This window comes from Octopus sinensis, linkage group LG28, assembly GCF_006345805.1.
Source record: "Octopus sinensis linkage group LG28, ASM634580v1, whole genome shotgun sequence".
In the NCBI taxonomy this organism is placed as follows: Eukaryota; Metazoa; Mollusca; class Cephalopoda; order Octopoda; family Octopodidae; genus Octopus; species Octopus sinensis.
The window spans coordinates 9,784,622-9,802,708 of record NC_043024.1 but is presented as its reverse complement, the minus strand read 5'-3'; the positions used below and the strand labels follow the sequence as shown (position 1 = coordinate 9,802,708).

Genomic DNA, 18,087 nt, shown 5'->3' with positions numbered 1-18,087 from the left:
AAGCACCCACTACACTCTCGGAATGGTTGGTGTTAGGAAGGGCATCAAGCTGTAGAAACTCTGCCAGATCAAGATTGGAGCCTGGTGCAGCCATCTGGTTTGCCAGCCCTCAGTCAAAATCGTCCAACCCATGCTAGCATGGAAAGCGGATATTAAACGTATTTTCTTCTAACTTAGAGATTTCAATGATGTGGCTGTTTATTTTAAAATGACATTGTAGGATAGGTGTGAGAGGCCAAATCTGGCTGGTTTGAACACAAAACAGATAAGGTATTGGAGCTAATATGGCTGGTTTAAATGCTAATGGGTTAGCCCTTTTGTTACCATATTTCTGATGAGACGCTCTGTGTTTCTTTCAATTAATTTTAAATATAACAAAGAATTTAATGAAATAACTTAATATCATTCAGCTAGTGTTAGGAACATAAATTGTGACTAAGGTTTGGTGGAAGATTTTAATTCAAAACTTATGAAAACAAGACATTTGTACTACAGAGCTAGAGGGTGTCTTAAGTGGGTTGGTATCAAAAGGGTTGGAAATTGTTCATTTTAGTTATTTCCCATTTTTAATTTTTTTTTATTGACCGATTTTCCAATGTCACTTCATGTTAGCAATTTCTCTGTTGATTGTCCAGAGGGAGATTCACCACCTAACTGACCGAATTGACCAGAATTTTAGTAAAATTTTATTTTCGTAGAATTTTAGTAAAATTCTAGAAATTTAGTAAAATAACTTAGTTATCATTAAGCTAGTGTTAAGAACATAAATTGTGACTAAAGTTTAGTGGAAGATTTTAATTCAAAACTTTTGAAAACAAAGCATTTGTATTACAGAGCCAGAGGCATTTTGAAGTGGATTGGTATCAAAAGAGTTAAAGAACCATAATTATAGAACTGGTGATTTAAAAGTGTTTCTACTAAATTTTACCAAAGTTTTTCTCAAGTCATTTCTGACACTTTAAAGATGTTCTAAGATGGATTTCTTTCTATTTTTTCTCTCTCTTATTTTCTGTGCCAGAGTTACAACCAGAACAGGGCAGAAGAGAATAACTCATTTCATTACTGTATTAACCCATCGACCAGAGGTGGGCCAGTTTTTAGTCCTTTTTCCATGTTTTACAGAAAGAACAACTCACTAGAAACACTGGACTGCGCTACTACAGCCCCACCCTGGTCCAGAGAGTGGGGGGTATGGAGGAGAGGAAAGGAACGTAGGGGAGAGACAGGAGACAAAGAGAGAGAGCAGTGAGGGAGACAGATAGACTGACAGAGGCAAGGGTGAAGAGGGAGAGGACTGCATTAGCCACCCCCCACCCCCAGCCCCACTCCAGATAGTGACCTACCTGTCTGAGACTCATGTTTCTGAACTTTTCCTTCGTACTCCCAGCCAACAGCCGAACTGTCCTGCCTGTCCTTCTGCACACCAAATTTCCCACCGAAACCTTTACTGTAATCTGGCGGAGAGAAAGAGAGAGAGAGACAAAGAGATAAGAGGATAAGCGTAAAATATAACAAGGAGTACATCATATATATATATATAAATATAAAATACAGTGTACATTAACACAATTTTTGTTCTTATTTCTTGACAAAAAAGAAATCTGGCTTCCATGGCGTCAACAGACATACACACACACACATATAATGAATGTCATGGCTAGTCAGTCCATAGAAACACACGTCCACTATCTGTGACATATACACACACACACATATAATGAATGTCATGGCTAGTCAGTCCATAGAAACACACGTCCACTATCTGTGACATACACACACACACATATAATGAATGTCATGGCTAGTCAGTCCATAGAAACACACGTCCACTATCTGTGACATACACACACACACACATATAATGAATGTCATGGCTAGTCAGTCCATAGAAACACACGTCCACTATCTGTGACATATACACACACACATATAATGAATGTCATGGCTAGTCAGTCCATAGAAACACACGTCCACTATCTGTGACATACACACACACACACATATAATGAATGTCATGGCTAGTCAGTCCATAGAAACACACGTCCACTATCTGTGACATACACACACACACATATAATGAATGTCATGGCTAGTCAGTCCATAGAAACACACGTCCACTATCTGTGACATACACACACACACATATAATGAATGTCATGGCTAGTCAGTCCATAGAAACACATGTCCACTATCTGTGACATATACACACACACATATAATGAATGTCATGGCTAGTCAGTCCATAGAAACACACGTCCACTATCTGTGACATATACACACACATAGTCTTCGCACTCTCTAAGAAGAAAAAAATCGATGAATTTTTGACATATACAATATTTTAATCATTTAGAAATATTTTTAAGTAAATGTGATTTCAAAAATGTAAGTTGTTTGTACAGTAAATATTTATATTTTAGCTTTCTTTAAACAGACAATATTTTAATGTTTTCGTAAAATTATTTTCAAGAGAATGGCGATCTTTCGCTTTGACTCTCAGAACTGTTATCCAGAGTTCGTTAATTTCCGTAAAAATATTTTATTTATTTACTTTTGTTTTAAAGTGAAAGAGAAAGTAAAAGATGTATGTGTGTGTATAACAGTTCAGTCTCCCTCGTACTCATTAGACAATATTAAAAAAATAAAGAATTGGTGATGATAGCAGAGCTCAAAATCAAAGGTAATCAAAATAGGAAAAAACCCAGGTCTAAATAACACCATCTGGGGGCTGAGAACCATTACATACCTTTCTGTGACTCGTGTTTCTCTAAATTCGCCTGGTGATCCCATCCAACAGCAGATTTGTCCATACTCTCAGACTGAACGCCAAATTTCCCACCAAATCCTTGAGAATAATCTGTAAGCAAATCATGTTAATTAAAAATATAGTGTTAATTACATATGATATTCGTTATGACTGAAAAAAGACAATTGAATCTGGTTAGAGAAATGATGCATAGGCATAGGAGTGGCTGTGTGGTAAGTAGCTTGTTTACCAACCACATGGTTCCGGGTTCAGTCCCACTGCGTGGCACCTTGGGCAAGTGTCTTCTGCTATAGCCTCAGGCCGACCAATGCCTTATGAGTGGATTTGGGAGACGGAAACTGAAAGAAGCCTGTCGTAGATATGTATATATATATATATGTGTGTGTGTGTGTGTCTGTGTTTGTCCCCCTAGCATTGCTTGACAACTGATGCTGGTGTGTTTACGACCCCGTTACTTAGCGGTTCGGCAAAAGAGACCGATAGAATAAGTACTGGGCTTACAGAAGAATAAGTCTCGGGGCCAAGTTGCTCGATTAAAAAGGCGGTGCTCCGCAGTCATATGACTAAAACAAGTAAAAGAGTAAAAGAGTGTTAATTACATATGATATTCGTTATGGCTGAAAAAAGACAATTGAATCTGGTTAGAGAAATGATGCCTAGGTTTGAGGTACTTGTTTACCTATATGGCAAGTCAGACCTGCAACACTCCACGATTTAAAGGGTGCTGATGATCCAGAGATGAAGGACATAGGATCTAATACTAGTACGTAGGGCCCTCATATCAGTGAATGGGGTAAGTGCACTGTAAAGCCATTAAGAGGAAGGCTCTGAGATGGTGCACAATCTCTCCTGATGGAACCTTGAACCCTACTCTGCCATCTGGTATGTGGAGCTTTTAACTAGAAGCACTTGCACACGCAAGCAATTTGCAGGTCCCCAAACATCATCATCATCATCATCGTTTAACGTCCGCTTTCCATGCTAGCATGGGTTGGACGGTTCAACTGGGGTCTGGGAAGCCCGAAGGCTGCACCAGGCCAGTCAGATGTGGCAGTGTTTCTACAGCTGGATGCCCTTCCTAACGCCAACCACTCCGAGAGTGTAGTGGGTGATTTTATGTGCCACCGACACAGGTGCCAGACGAGGCTGGCAGACGGCCACGCGGATGGTGTTTTTTATGTGCCACCGACACAGGTGCCAGACGAGGCTGGCGGACGCCACGCTCGGATGGTGTTTTTTATGTGCCACCGACACAGGTGCCAGATGAGGCTGGCGGACGGCCACGCTCGATGGTGTTTTTTATGTGCCACCGACACAGGTGCCAGACGAGGCTGGCAGACGGCCACGCTCGGATGGTGTTTTTTATGTGCCACCGACACAGGTGCCAGACGAGGCTGGCAGACGGCCACGCTCGGATGGTGTTTTTTTATGCCACCGACACAGGTGCCAGACGAGGCTGGCGGACGGCCACGCTCGGATGGTGTTTTTTATGTGCCACCGACACAGGTGCCAGACGAGGCTGGCAGACGGCCACGCTCGGATTGGCATAAAAACCACAGATTTTGAGAGAAGCACAGCATAGGGTAAAGAGTAAAAGATCCTCTTCGGAAGATTGCACCTAGAAAGTTACTGGAAGGAAATTCTAAGTGGGCCCCACCTGCAAGGGGTCATGTGCTGTTTATCTTGATATGAGGTCACCATGTCATGCACATGTGGTTGTGATGCACGTGCCTGGTGTACCCTTATCAGACGGGTAGTCGTGATGGGTATACTGGGCTTCGTATATTTGCACCCCAGTGCCACTTTAATGGCATGTGCTACTCTCTCGATGATTATAGCAACAACTGAGGAGGAGGAGGAGACCCCTTCGGCTATAAATGACCATGGGATTGCACCTTGAAAGTTACCCTCCAAGGCACAAGTTTGGGCAAGGCAAATCAAACAATGGAAAACATAAACCAAAACATAAAAAGAAAAATAATTAATATAATATACAAAATATATAAAATATAAAATTTAAAAATTAAAATTATTAATTTATATTTATGAATTTTTATATTTATATATATATATATACTTAAATATATATAGCTATCAAAAAGTATTAAAAATTTAGTATAAGATAAAAAGTATATATATATATAAAAGTATATATATATATATATATATATAGCATACACACACACACACACATAATCCAACAGTTAAACCCCAGGAATTTTTATTGTATAGAAGTGACACAGTCACATTTTGTGACTATTTATATAAGATTTTATAAGTCATTATTCCACCTTGACAAATGACAAAAGACCCATCACTTATCTTACCTAGATGGTTTCAAATGCTTCAAAGTTCACACTCATTACCTGTTTGTAATTAGACACACTCTGGCATTCTCATTACCTGTCTGCGACTGATGTTTTTCGACTTTGCCTTCATATTCATATCCAACTGCGCTCGTATCCTGGCGATCTTTTTGCAAACCAAATTTACCGCCGAATCCTTTTGAATAATCTGTGAGATAACAGAAGAGTCGAGATCCATGTTTGAGGGTTTCTGGTTCATATTGCTCACCAGATGTCACTGAGGGCAGCAATCTAAATACTACAAGCACTAAACGTCCTCTAAGTGTCCTCAGAACATCTCGAGGGTTAATAAAACCGAAGCCACCACAAATGGTCCAGGTAGTGTTAGTTGCAACAAAAGCCATATGGAAGGAAGAATTAACTTCGGAGTTAATCCAAGGGCTTTACTAAATCTAATAAATAGTTATATACGAAAGTGAGTCATAAAGTAATGCCATTTTGTTTAAGACAGGTATAATTACCAACACAGGAACATGTATCATACATCAAAATGAAGCTGGTTCTTTATATGTGTGTGTAAAGGTAAGATCCAAGGATCAAGCTGTAGGAAGTTAGTAAGCTTCAAGCAATCTACAGAAGATTTAAAAAACAACTTTCAGGAACAGCAGAAGTTTACTGGCGCAGAAGGTTACGAACTTTTCCCATACCAAAGTACGATACGCCGAAAAAAGTTAATTATAAAGTTCTCATTTAACAACAAGGGTTGTTGTATATGCGAATAAACATCCAAAAATTAGGGAATGGAATAACATTTTGTTTGAATCCCTAGCGGGATCTCCAAATGACAATGTAACCTTAATAAAATCAAGGAATCCTCAATAGCAATGTTCCACCTTCGAATGAGAGCATGTATCCCTGCCTCGTAAAATTCTGTTGACTGTTCTTTGAGCCACTTCTTCACTACAGTTTTCACTTCCTCATCACTGGAATAATTTAGCGCCTGCAGACTATCATCTCTTCGGCCCCATGAAAGAGGGTTTGAGTGGCAAGCTCAAAGAGCAGTCAACAGAATTTTACAGGGCAGGAATATATGCTCTCATTCGAAGGTGGAACATTGCTATTGAGAGAAACGGTGACTATGTTGAGATGGAGTACTTTTTTTGTTGAATTTCCTATCACTGGTCAGTACATTATATATATATATATATATATACTTTATTTAAAGCAGCAAAAAATTCAACAAAACCTGTTACTCTGAGATTCCCGTTGCCGTTCATCGGACAGTTTTTGCTAGAATGGAACCGATATGTCAATTCTATCCAGTCTATTACTCTACCACTGGTATTTGAGTACTCTCTTTTCCACCTTGTTTCACATTTATGTGTTACTCCGGTATAAATATATATTATATATATATATATATATATATATATATATATTATATATATATACTTTATTTAAAGCAGCAAAAAATTCAACAAAACCTGTTACTCTGAGATTCCCGTTGCCGTTCATCGGACAGTTTTTGCTAGAATGGAACCGATATGTCAATTCTATCCAGTCTATTACTCTACCACTGGTATTTGAGTACTCTCTTTTCCACCTTGTTTCACATTTATGTGTTTACTCCGGTATATATATATATCTTTTACTCTTTTACTTGATTTCATTAAGGTTACAATGTAACCTTAATGAAATCAAGGTATCCTTGGCCTGAAACGCAGCTTCTACCCCTCATTTGGATAATATACTACTTCCAAGGTGCTGCTAGCTATGAAACATATGTAGCCTGGATTTATCTATGCCATTCCCCAATTTTTCAATATGTATATATATGATTCGCCATGCTGGACCGCTGAAATCTATAAGATTTTTTTCATTCTCTCTCTGTTTATTTTCTCTAATTGCTTTCTGCTGAAGAGTGTAGGCACGAAACATAAAAGAGTTTTTCATTTTTCCGAGTATCAAACTAATACACTTGCTTGTTGTTCTTACAACTGTTTTCGACTTTTGTTTTTCTATAAATTTCAACTATATATACTATATACTGCACCCAGAAAGTTCCCCTCCGAGGCACAAGTTTGGACAAGGTTCAGCAGTCGCCCATGCATACCAACCTCCCGTCTCCATGCCACTGATGTTGTCCAAGGGAAAGGCAAAGGGGCCGATACAGCTTGGCACCTGTGACATTGCCACAACTCATTTCTACAGCTGAGTGATCTGGAGCAATGTGAAGTAAAGTGTCTTGTTCAAGAACACAACACACAGCCCGGTCCGGGAATTGAACTCACCACCTCCTGATTGTGAACTTGATGCTCTAACCACAGTGTTGGCAACAGGAAGGGCATTCAGCTGTAGAAAATCAAAGGGGCCAATACAGCTTGGCACTAGTGACATCATAACTAATTTCTACAAACAGGTGAACTGGAGCAACATGAAATAAAGTGTCTTGCTTAAGGACTCAACACATGGCCCAGTCCATGAATTGAACTCACTACCTCGTGATTGTGAGCCAAACGCTTTAACTAGGGAGCCATGTGCTTTCAGTAAAAGAAACAATAATTGAGAAGACAGAAGAGTAGAATGGAAAAAGAAGAGAAGGAAAGAAAAAGAAAGGAATAAATGATGGTGTGAGAGGCTGGGAGGAATGGAATGAAAGATAATCTCAACCTTTTTGGGATGCATGTTTCTCTGTTTGACCTTTGTACGACCAATCAGCAGCCGACTGCAAAAGACAAGAAAAAGGATTAAGGATATATCATACACACACACACATTATATATATATATATATATATATATATATATATATATATATATATATATATATATATATATGTATATATATATATATACACACACACTTTTGATAACATATTACACACAAATATATATGCACACACATGTACACGTATATGTATGTGTGTGTGTGTGTGTATATATATATACATATATATATATATATATATATACTTTATTTAAAAGCAGCAGAAATTCAACAAAACCTGTTACTCTGAGTTTCACATTCAAAACTGTCCGACGAACGGGAACATGAAACTCAGAGTAACAGGTTTTGTTGAATTTCTGCTACTTTTAAATAAAGCATATTACTCTACCCCTGGTATTTGAGTACTCTTTTTTCCACCTTGTTTCACATTTATGTGTTTACTCCGGGATATATATATATATAGATAAATATATTTGTTATTCTACCAAATATATACGTTTTATTTATTATTTTGCACATTACTTAATCATCAGTATATATTTTATCTTATATTTAATTTTAATATTTCCATTATATGTAATTTTCTAGATGGTGTAATTTAATTTTTCATTTTGAATTGATAAAAGGTGGTTTTCTTCTAATTTATATATATATATATTATATTTTGTGAAATTTGATTTAGTATTTCTAAATTGAATTTTTCCCTGTAAGTTTGGAATAATATTCCCTCAAATAATAATTATGCTATGCCAGACTTCACGATCCATCATAGCATTACGGAGGTCCTGTTGCTGGATGCCTGTATCCCTGGAGATTACATCAGGGTAGGAGAGTGTGCGCCCTCTGGTATCATGAGCAGATGGCTTCCAGAGGAGAAGAGTAGAAATTACCTTGTTTTCAGCTCTACAACAATGTCCAGCAAACTGGACTCTCCTACCTTTCACAAGAGATGACACAGGTGGTAGTTTCCCATATATTTGTACTTTGGTTGGATGATGCTTCCACGAGAGATTTTGAGCTCTCATAAGGAGGCGAGTGTAAGTTCCATCCAACCACCTCTCAAGCTTCTGACCATATGGGGGAACAGAGACAAAAACCAAATTAAAGATAACAAAGTTTGGCTTTTGAACAGCCTCTCCTCCTTCGGGGACCAAAATGCTGGAACTGGCAACACTGCAGTGCCAGCCAGCTCCTGCAATTTTAGCATCCAATTCAGCATCCAGCCTCCCCATCACTTGGAAACAACTTTAAAAGGTGGAAATAAATGAAAGGGGTTTACCTTGTCTTGGTGGTCTTTCTGAACTCCAAATTTACCTCCAAATCCCTTTGAGAAATCCTTTTGGCTGTTGTGCACAGCAAGTTTTTCTTGGTGTTCATGACCCAAAGCAGACTACAATAATAATAATAATAATAACAACAACAACAGCAACAACATTTCATAACGAGGAGTTCACAATTAAAAAATTTAAGAGGAAATTTATCAAATATAAATAAAGTGGAAGGATACAAAAAAAAAGACATTATTTTCCAGTTTATTGTTAGTTTTGTTACATTTTGAAAAATATAAATTTATTTTATATTATTGTTAATATTTTGAATTACATTTATTTTGGGGGCACCAAAATCTTTCAAGTGCTTAGAGCCTCTAAGGGTCTTAATCTTGGCCTGTACATAACAAAAATACCAGAACTTACAAGTATATATAACATACAGAAAATAGCACTACTAGGCACTGCACACATCCTATGTGAAACAGTTTCAAATGCAGTGAGAATAAGAGCACCACAACAAACCACAGCACATACTCAAGGCACACAGAGCTGCGCTCGGTAGAGCAGAGAAAGCATGCAATAAAAATAAGACTACTGAATAATAATAATAATAATAATCATCATCATCATCATCATTTAACGTCTGTTTTCTGCGCTAGCACGGGTTGGACGGTTCGACCGGGGTCTGGGAAGCCAGGAGGCTGCACCAGGCTCCAGTCTGATCTGGCAGTGTTTCTACAGCTGGATGCCCTTCCTAACACCAACCAATCTGCGAGTGTAGTGGGTGCTTTTTACGTTCCACCGGCACAGGGGCCAGTCGAGGCAGCGCTGGCATCGGCCACGTTTGGATGGTGCTTTTTATGTGCCACTGAATAATAATAATAATAAATGCCCTGATGCAGTATTTGGCAGTGGCTCTCATGGTTTCTGATATTAACTGATTGGAAGTGTTATCATGTACATGTTTTGTTATATATATATAAATGGTGGGCTTCCATACAGTCTCTACTTACCACAATGTATTGGTATGTATGCCTAAGGCTATAGCAGATGATATCTGTCCAAGGTGTCATGCAACGAGAATCAAGGTCAAACACACACACACACACACACATCATCATCATCGTTTAGCGTCCGCTTTACATGCTGGCATGGGTTGGACGGTTCAACTGGGGTCTGGGAAGCCAGAAGGCTGCGCCAGGCCCAGTCTGATCTGGCAGTGTTTCTACAGCTGGATGCCCTTCCTAACACCAACCACTCCATGAGTGTAGTGGGTGCTTTTTACGTGCCACCGGCACGGGAGCCAGGCGAGGCTGGCAACGGCCACGATCAGATGGTGCTTTTTACGTGCCACCGGAACTGAGGCCAGGAGAGGCTGGCAACGGCCACAATCAGATGGTGCTTTTTACGTGCCACCGGCACAGGGGCCAGGCGAGGCTGGCAACGGCCACAATCAGATGGTGCTTTTTACGTACCACCGGCACAGGGGCCAGGCGAGGCTGGCAACGGCCACCATGATCGGATGGTGTGCTTTTTACATGGACACCAGCACAGGGGCCAGGCGAGGCTGGCAACGGCCATGATCGGATGGTGCTTTTTACATGACACCAGCACAGGGGCCAGGCGAGGCTGGCAACGGCCATGATCGGATGGTGCTTTTTACATGACACCAGCACAGGGGCCAGGCGAGGCTGGCAACGGCCATGATCGGATGGTGCTTTTTACGTGCCACTGGCACAGGGGCCAGGCGAGGCTGGCAACGGCCATGATCGGGATGTGTTTTACGTGACACCAGCACAGGGCCAGGCGAGGCTGGCAACGGCCATGATCGGATGGTGCTTTTACATGACACCAGCACAGGGGCCAGGCGAGGCTGGCAACGGCCATGATCGGATGGTGCTTTTTACATGCCACTGGCACAGGGGCCAGGCGAGGCTGGCAACGGCCATGATCGGATGGTGCTTTTTATGTGACACCAGCACAGGGGCCAGGCGAGGCTGGCAACGGCCATGATCGGATGGTGCTTTTTACGTGCCACTGGCACAGGGGCCAGGCGAGGCTGGCAACGGCCATGATCGGATGGTGCTTTTTACGTGACACCAGCACAGGGGCCAGGCGAGGCTGGCAACGGCCATGATCGGATGGTGCTTTTTACGTGCCACTGGCACAGGGGCCAGGCGAGGCTGGCAACGGCCATGATCGGATGGTGCTTTTTATGTGACACCAGCACAGGGGCCAGGCGAGGCTGGCAACGGCCATGATCGGATGGTGCTTTTTATGTGACACCAGCACAGGGGCCAGGCGAGGCTGGCAACGGCCATGATCGGATGGTGCTTTTTACATGACACCAGCACAGGGGCCAGGCGAGGCTGGCAACGGCCATGATCGGATGGTGCTTTTTACATGACACCAGCACAGGGGCCAGGCGAGGCTGGCAACGGCCATGATCGGATGGTGCTTTTTACATGCCACTGGCACAGGGGCCAGGCGAGGCTGGCAACGGCCATGATCGGATGGTGCTTTTTACATGACACCAGCACAGGGGCCAGGCGAGGCTGGCAACGGCCATGATCGGATGGTGCTTTTTACATGACACCAGCACAGGGGCCAGGCGAGGCTGGCAACGGCCATGATCGGATGGTGCTTTTTATGTGACACCAGCACAGGGGCCAGGCGAGGCTGGCAACGGCCATGATCGGATGGTGCTTTTTACATGACACCAGCACAGGGGCCAGGCGAGGCTGGCAACGGCCATGATCGGATGGTGCTTTTTACATGACACCAGCACAGGGGCCAGGCGAGGCTGGCAACGGCCATGATCGGATGGTGCTTTTTACATGCCACTGGCACAGGGGCCAGGCGAGGCTGGCAACGGCCATGATCGGATGGTGCTTTTTATGTGACACCAGCACAGGGGCCAGGCGAGGCTGGCAACGGCCATGATCGGATGGTGCTTTTTACATGACACCAGCACAGGGGCAGGCGAGGCTGGCAACGGCCATGATCGGATGGTGCTTTTTACATGACACCAGCACAGGGGCCAGGCGAGGCTGGCAACGGCCATGATCGGATGGTGTTTTACATGCCACTGGCACAAGGGGCCAGGCGAGGCTGGCCAACGGCCATGATCGGATGGTGCTTTTTATGTGACACCAGCACAGGGGCCAGGCGAGGCTGGCAACGGCCATGATCGGATGGTGCTTTTTACGTGACACCAGCACAGGGGCCAGGCGAGGCTGGCAACGGCCATGATCGGATGGTGCTTTTTACATGACACCAGCACAGGGCCAGGCGAGGCTGGCAACGGCCATGATCGGATGGTGCTTTTTATGTGACACCAGCACAGGGGCCAGGCGAGGCTGGCAACGGCCATGATCGGATGGTGCTTTTTACATGACACCAGCACAGGGGCCAGGCGAGGCTGGCAACGGCCATGATCGGATGGTGCTTTTTACATGACACCAGCACAGGGGCCAGGCGAGGCTGGCAACGGCCATGATCGGATGGTGCTTTTTACATGCCACTGGCACAGGGGCCAGGCGAGGCTGGCAACGGCCATGATCGGATGGTGCTTTTTATGTGACACCAGCACAGGGGCCAGGCGAGGCTGGCAACGGCCATGATCGGATGGTGCTTTTTACGTGACACCAGCACAGGGGCCAGGCGAGGCTGGCAACGGCCATGATCGGATGGTGCTTTTTACATGACACCAGCACAGGGGCCAGGCGAGGCTGGCAACGGCCATGATCGGATGGTGCTTTTTACGTGCCACTGGCACAGGGGCCAGGCGAGGCTGGCAACGGCCATGATCGGATGGTGCTTTTTAACGTGCCACTGGCACAGGGGCCAGGCGAGGCTGGCAACGGCCATGATCGGATGGTGCTTTTTACGTGACACCAGCACAGGGGCCAGGCGAGGCTGGCAACGGCCATGATCGGATGGTGCTTTTTACATGACACCAGCACAGGGGCCAGGCGAGGCTGGCAACGGCCATGATCGGATGGTGCTTTTTACGTGCCACTGGCACAGGGGCCAGGCGAGGCTGGCAACGGCCATGATCGGATGGTGCTTTTTACGTGCCACTGGCACAGGGGCCAGGCGAGGCTGGCAACGGCCATGATCGGATGGTGCTTTTTACGTGACACCAGCACAGGGGCCAGGCGAGGCTGGCAACGGCCATGATCGGATGGTGCTTTTTACATGACACCAGCACAGGGGCCAGGCGAGGCTGGCAACGGCCATGATCGGATGGTGCTTTTTACATGCCACTGGCACAGGGCCAGGCGAGGCTGGCAACGGCCATGATCGGATGGTGCTTTTTACATGACACCAGCACAGGGGCAGGCGAGGCTGGCAACGGCCATGATCGGATGGTGCTTTTTACGTGCCACTGGCACAGGGGCCAGGCGAGGCTGGCAACGGCCATGATCGGATGGTGCTTTTTACGTGACACCAGCACAGGGGCCAGGCGAGGCTGGCAACGGCCATGATCGGATGGTGCTTTTTACGTGCCACTGGCACAGGGGCCAGGCGAGGCTGGCAACGGCCATGATCGGATGGTGCTTTTTACGTGACACCAGCACAGGGGCCAGGCGAGGCTGGCAACGGCCATGATCGGATGGTGCTTTTTACATGCCACTGGCACAGGGGCCAGGCGAGGCTGGCAACGGCCATGATCGGATGGTGCTTTTTACATGCCACTGGCACAGGGGCCAGGCGAGGCTGGCAACGGCCATGATCGGATGGTGCTTTTTACATGCCACTGGCACAGGGGCCAGGCGAGGCTGGCAACGGCCATGATCGGATGGTGCTTTTTACGTGCCACTGGCACAGGGGCCAGGCGAGGCTGGCAACGGCCATGATCGGATGGTGCTTTTTACGTGCCACTGGCACAGGGGCCAGGCGAGGCTGGCAACGGCCATGATCGGATGGTGCTTTTTATGTGACACCAGCACAGGGGCCAGGCGAGGCTGGCAACGGCCATGATCGGATGGTGCTTTTTACGTGCCACTGGCACAGGGGCCAGGCGAGGCTGGCAACGGCCATGATCGGATGGTGCTTTTTACGTGCCACTGGCACAGGGGCCAGGCGAGGCTGGCAACGGCCATGATCGGATGGTGCTTTTTACGTGCCACTGGCACAGGGGCCAGGCGAGGCTGGCAACGGCCATGATCGGATGGTGCTTTTTACGTGCCACTGGCACAGGGGCCAGGCGAGGCTGGCAACGGCCATGATCGGATGGTGCTTTTTATGTGACCACCAGCACCGGGGCCAGGCGAGGCTGGCAACGGCCATGATCGGATGGTGCTTTTTACGTGCCACTGGCACAGGGGCCAGGCGAGGCTGGCAACGGCCATGATCGGATGGTGCTTTTTATGTGACACCAGCACAGGGGCCAGGCGAGGCTGGCAACGGCCATGATCGGATGGTGCTTTTTACGTGCCACTGGCACAGGGGCCAGGCGAGGCTGGCAACGGCCATGATCGGATGGTGCTTTTTACGTGCCACTGGCACAGGGGCCAGGCGAGGCTGGCAACAGCCATGATCGGATGGTGCTTTTTACGTGCCACTGGCACAGGGCCAGGCGAGGCTGGCAACGGTCATGATCGGATGGGCTTTTTATGTGACACCAGCACAGGGGCCAGGCGAGGCTGGCAACGGCCATGATCGGATGGTGCTTTTTACGTGCCACTGGCACAGGGGCCAGGCGAGGCTGGCAACGGCCATGATCGGATGGTGCTTTTTACATGCCACTGGCACAGGGGCCAGGCGAGGCTGGCAACGGCCATGATCGGATGGTGCTTTTTACATGCCACTGGCACAGGGGCCAGGCGAGGCTGGCAACGGCCATGATCGGATGGTACTTTTTACATGCCACTGGCACAGGGGCCAGGCGAGGCTGGCAACGGCCATGATCGGATGGTGCTTTTTACGTGCCACTGGCACAGGGGCCAGGCGAGGCTGGCAACGGCCACGATCAGATGGTACTTTTTACGTGCCACTGGCACAGGGGCCAGGCGAGGCTGGCAACGGCCATGATCGGATGGTACTTTTTACGTGCCACTGGCACAGGGGCCAGGCGATGCTGGCAACGGCCACGTTCGGATGGTACTTTTTACGTGACACCGGCACAGGGGCCAGTCGGGGCAGCGCTGGCAACGGCCACGTTTGGATGGTTCTCTTACGTACCAACGGCACTGGTATCACAGCTGCAATTACCATTGATGTTGATTGATTTCGATTTTTGTATTTTTTATATAAAAAAGTAATAAACCCAGATACGTGAAGCAGCACTTACTTTGTCCATTCGGTCCTTCTGGACCCCGAATTTACCTCCATAGCCGTAAGAAGCTTGAGGGCCAGCTTCAAATTCTTTCTTCTTGTTAGAGGCATGATCCTGAGCAACGCCCTCTCGCAAAGTGTTCAAGCTGAAACATTTTTAAACATCAACAACTTTATTATTATTATTATTATTATTATTATTAATTATTATTATTATTAATTATTATTTTTATTATTATTATTATTAATTATTATCATTTATTATTAATTATTATTTTTATTATTAATTATTATTATTAATTATTATCTTTATTATTAATTATTATTATTAATTATTATTTTATTAATTATTATTTTTATTATTATTAATTATTATTATTATTAGATATTATTATTATTTATTATTATTATTAAATATTATTATTATTAATTATTATTATTAAATATTATTATTATTAATTATTATAATTATTATTATTAATTATTTTTATTATTATTAAATATTATTATTATTATTATTTATTATTATTAATTATCATTTTTATTATTATTATCATTTTTATTATTAATTATCATTATAATTATTATTAATTATCATTTTTATTATTATTAATTATTATTTTTATTATTATTATTAATTATTATTATTATTAATTATTATTTCTATTATTATTATTTATTATTAATTACTATTTCTATTATTATTATTATGATTGAGTGAGAGAGCAGTGCATGCCATCAAAGTGACACTGGGGTACTAATATACGAAGCCCAGTATAACCTTCATGACTACCCGTCTGATACAGGTAGACCAGGCACAAGTGGGGCTGTGAACTTACAGCTTCACCCCAGCTTCATACAAATAATGGGGTTTCATACCCATGTAGCTTCTGACCACACATGTGGCCAGATACGGTCAGTTTAAATGCTAAAGGGTCAAAAAACAAAGTGGGGCTGTGAACTTACAGCTTCACCCCAGCTTCATACAAATAATGGGGTGTCATACCCATGTAGCTTCTGACCACACATGTGGCCAGATACGGTCAGTTTAAATGCTTTCATTCTCATGTAGCTTCTGACCACACGTGGCCAGATACGGTCAGTTTAAATGCTAAAGGGTCAAAAAACAAGGGGCTGTGAACTTACAGTTTCCCCCCAGCTTCAGACAAACAATGGGGGTTCAAACCCATGTAGCTTCTGACCACACATGTGGCCAGATACGGTCAGTTTAAATGCTAAAGGGTCAAAAAACAAAGTGGGGCTGTGAACTTACAGCTTCACCCCAGCTTCATGCAAAAAATGGGGTTTCATTCCCATGTAGCTTCCGACCACACATGGAGCAGTGTCAGTTTTAAAAAATGTCCTTAATTTTTCAAAGTGAAAAGAGTTATTTACCTGATGGAGGCCATGTGGCCTGATCCTGCGACTGTTTTCGAACCCCATCGCTGGTCCTTCTCGCTCACATCATTCTGGACAATGGAAAAACAGAAGAACTCAATAAAAGAGAAGGGTCAGGAAATATAAGAGAGAAAAGGAGAGACACAGAAGCAAGGATATATATCATCATCATCATCATTTAACGTCTGTTTTTCATGTTGGCATGGGTTGGATGGTTTGACTGAGGATTGGCAAGCTGGGAGGCTGCACCAGGCTCCAATCAGATCTAGCAAGGTTTCTACAGTTGGCAAACTGGGGAACTACACCAGACTCCAGTATGATTTAGAATGGTTTCTACGGTTGGATGCCCTCCCTAGCGCCAACCACTTTACAGAGTGGGCTGGGTGCTTTTAACGTGGCACTGCATCTGTGCTTTTGCATGGCGTCACACAGCTGCTTTCATGTGCACCACACAGGCATTTCTATGTGACACCGCACAGGCACTTTTCACCACCACAGCGACCAGTCTTAACAGTTTTGCTGCAGAGTACGGATCTTCTTGAGCGCAGCAAAATGCCAGACACCTCGGTCCTTTGTCATCTTGCCTGAAGGGTTCAGCATCCTGAAGTCATTCTTATATATCTTTGTGTGCATGTCACCACTTGGCAACTGGTGTTGGTGTGTTTATGTCCCTTGACATAGCGGTTTGGCAAAAGACACTGATAGAATAACTGCCAGGGTTTAAAGAAAAACTGCACTGGGTTCGATTAATCTGACTAAGAATTCTTCAAGGCGGTGCCTCAGCATGGCCACAGTCTAATGATTGAAACAAGTAAAAGGTAAAAGATGAAAGATATAAAAAATATTTACTACTTGCGGATAATCTGTGGGTATTTGCTGGTACATTAGTGTGTGTGTATGTGAGAGAGAGAGAGAGAGAGAGAGTGTGTGTGTGTGTATTGAATATGTGTGTATGGATGTGTGTGTAAATGATTGTGAGTGTGTGTGAGTGTGTGTATGAATACGTTTGTGTGAGTGAGTATTTGTGCAAGCATGTGTGTGTCAGAGTGTGTGTGCCAGAGAGAGAACTTACCACAAAGTCCGGATCAGTTTCCCAGTCGTCGTCAGCGTCATCGTTTTTCGTCTCAAACTTGACGTTTGTACCAGCAGCAGCTTTCCACATCTTGGACACTGACGAAAGAAACAAACGAAAATTGAACAGAGGTCAAGCAAAAATCAACGTGTGTGAGTGTGTATATATATATATATACCCTCTAACTGCTACACGTCCTTTGTTGGTTTGTTTACATTCTCATAACTTAGCAGTTCTGCAAAAGAGACAGCTATTACAACTACC

General features: G+C 44.2%; 1 protein-coding gene across 4 annotated transcripts in view; it reads right to left on the bottom strand.

Moving 5' to 3' along the window:
• Positions 1 to 18,087, bottom strand: part of LOC115225813 (src substrate cortactin) — a 63,169-nt gene that overhangs the window by 22,070 nt on the left and 23,012 nt on the right. For all 4 annotated transcript variants that reach the window (XR_005004182.1, XM_036514673.1, XM_036514674.1 and 1 more), the window contains exons 2-8: positions 17,824 to 17,921; positions 16,749 to 16,822; positions 15,370 to 15,499; positions 9,080 to 9,190; positions 7,744 to 7,798; positions 2,747 to 2,857; positions 1,344 to 1,454 (exon numbers count right to left, since the gene is read on the bottom strand). Coding sequence is in view for 3 of the 4 variants with exons in the window: in XM_036514673.1 (XP_036370566.1) it covers positions 1,344 to 1,454; positions 2,747 to 2,857; positions 7,744 to 7,798; positions 9,080 to 9,190; positions 15,370 to 15,499; positions 16,749 to 16,822; positions 17,824 to 17,913 (682 nt within the window). In the remaining variant the exon portion in view is untranslated. The remainder of the gene's footprint in view (positions 1 to 1,343; positions 1,455 to 2,746; positions 2,858 to 7,743; positions 7,799 to 9,079; positions 9,191 to 15,369; positions 15,500 to 16,748; positions 16,823 to 17,823; positions 17,922 to 18,087) is intronic.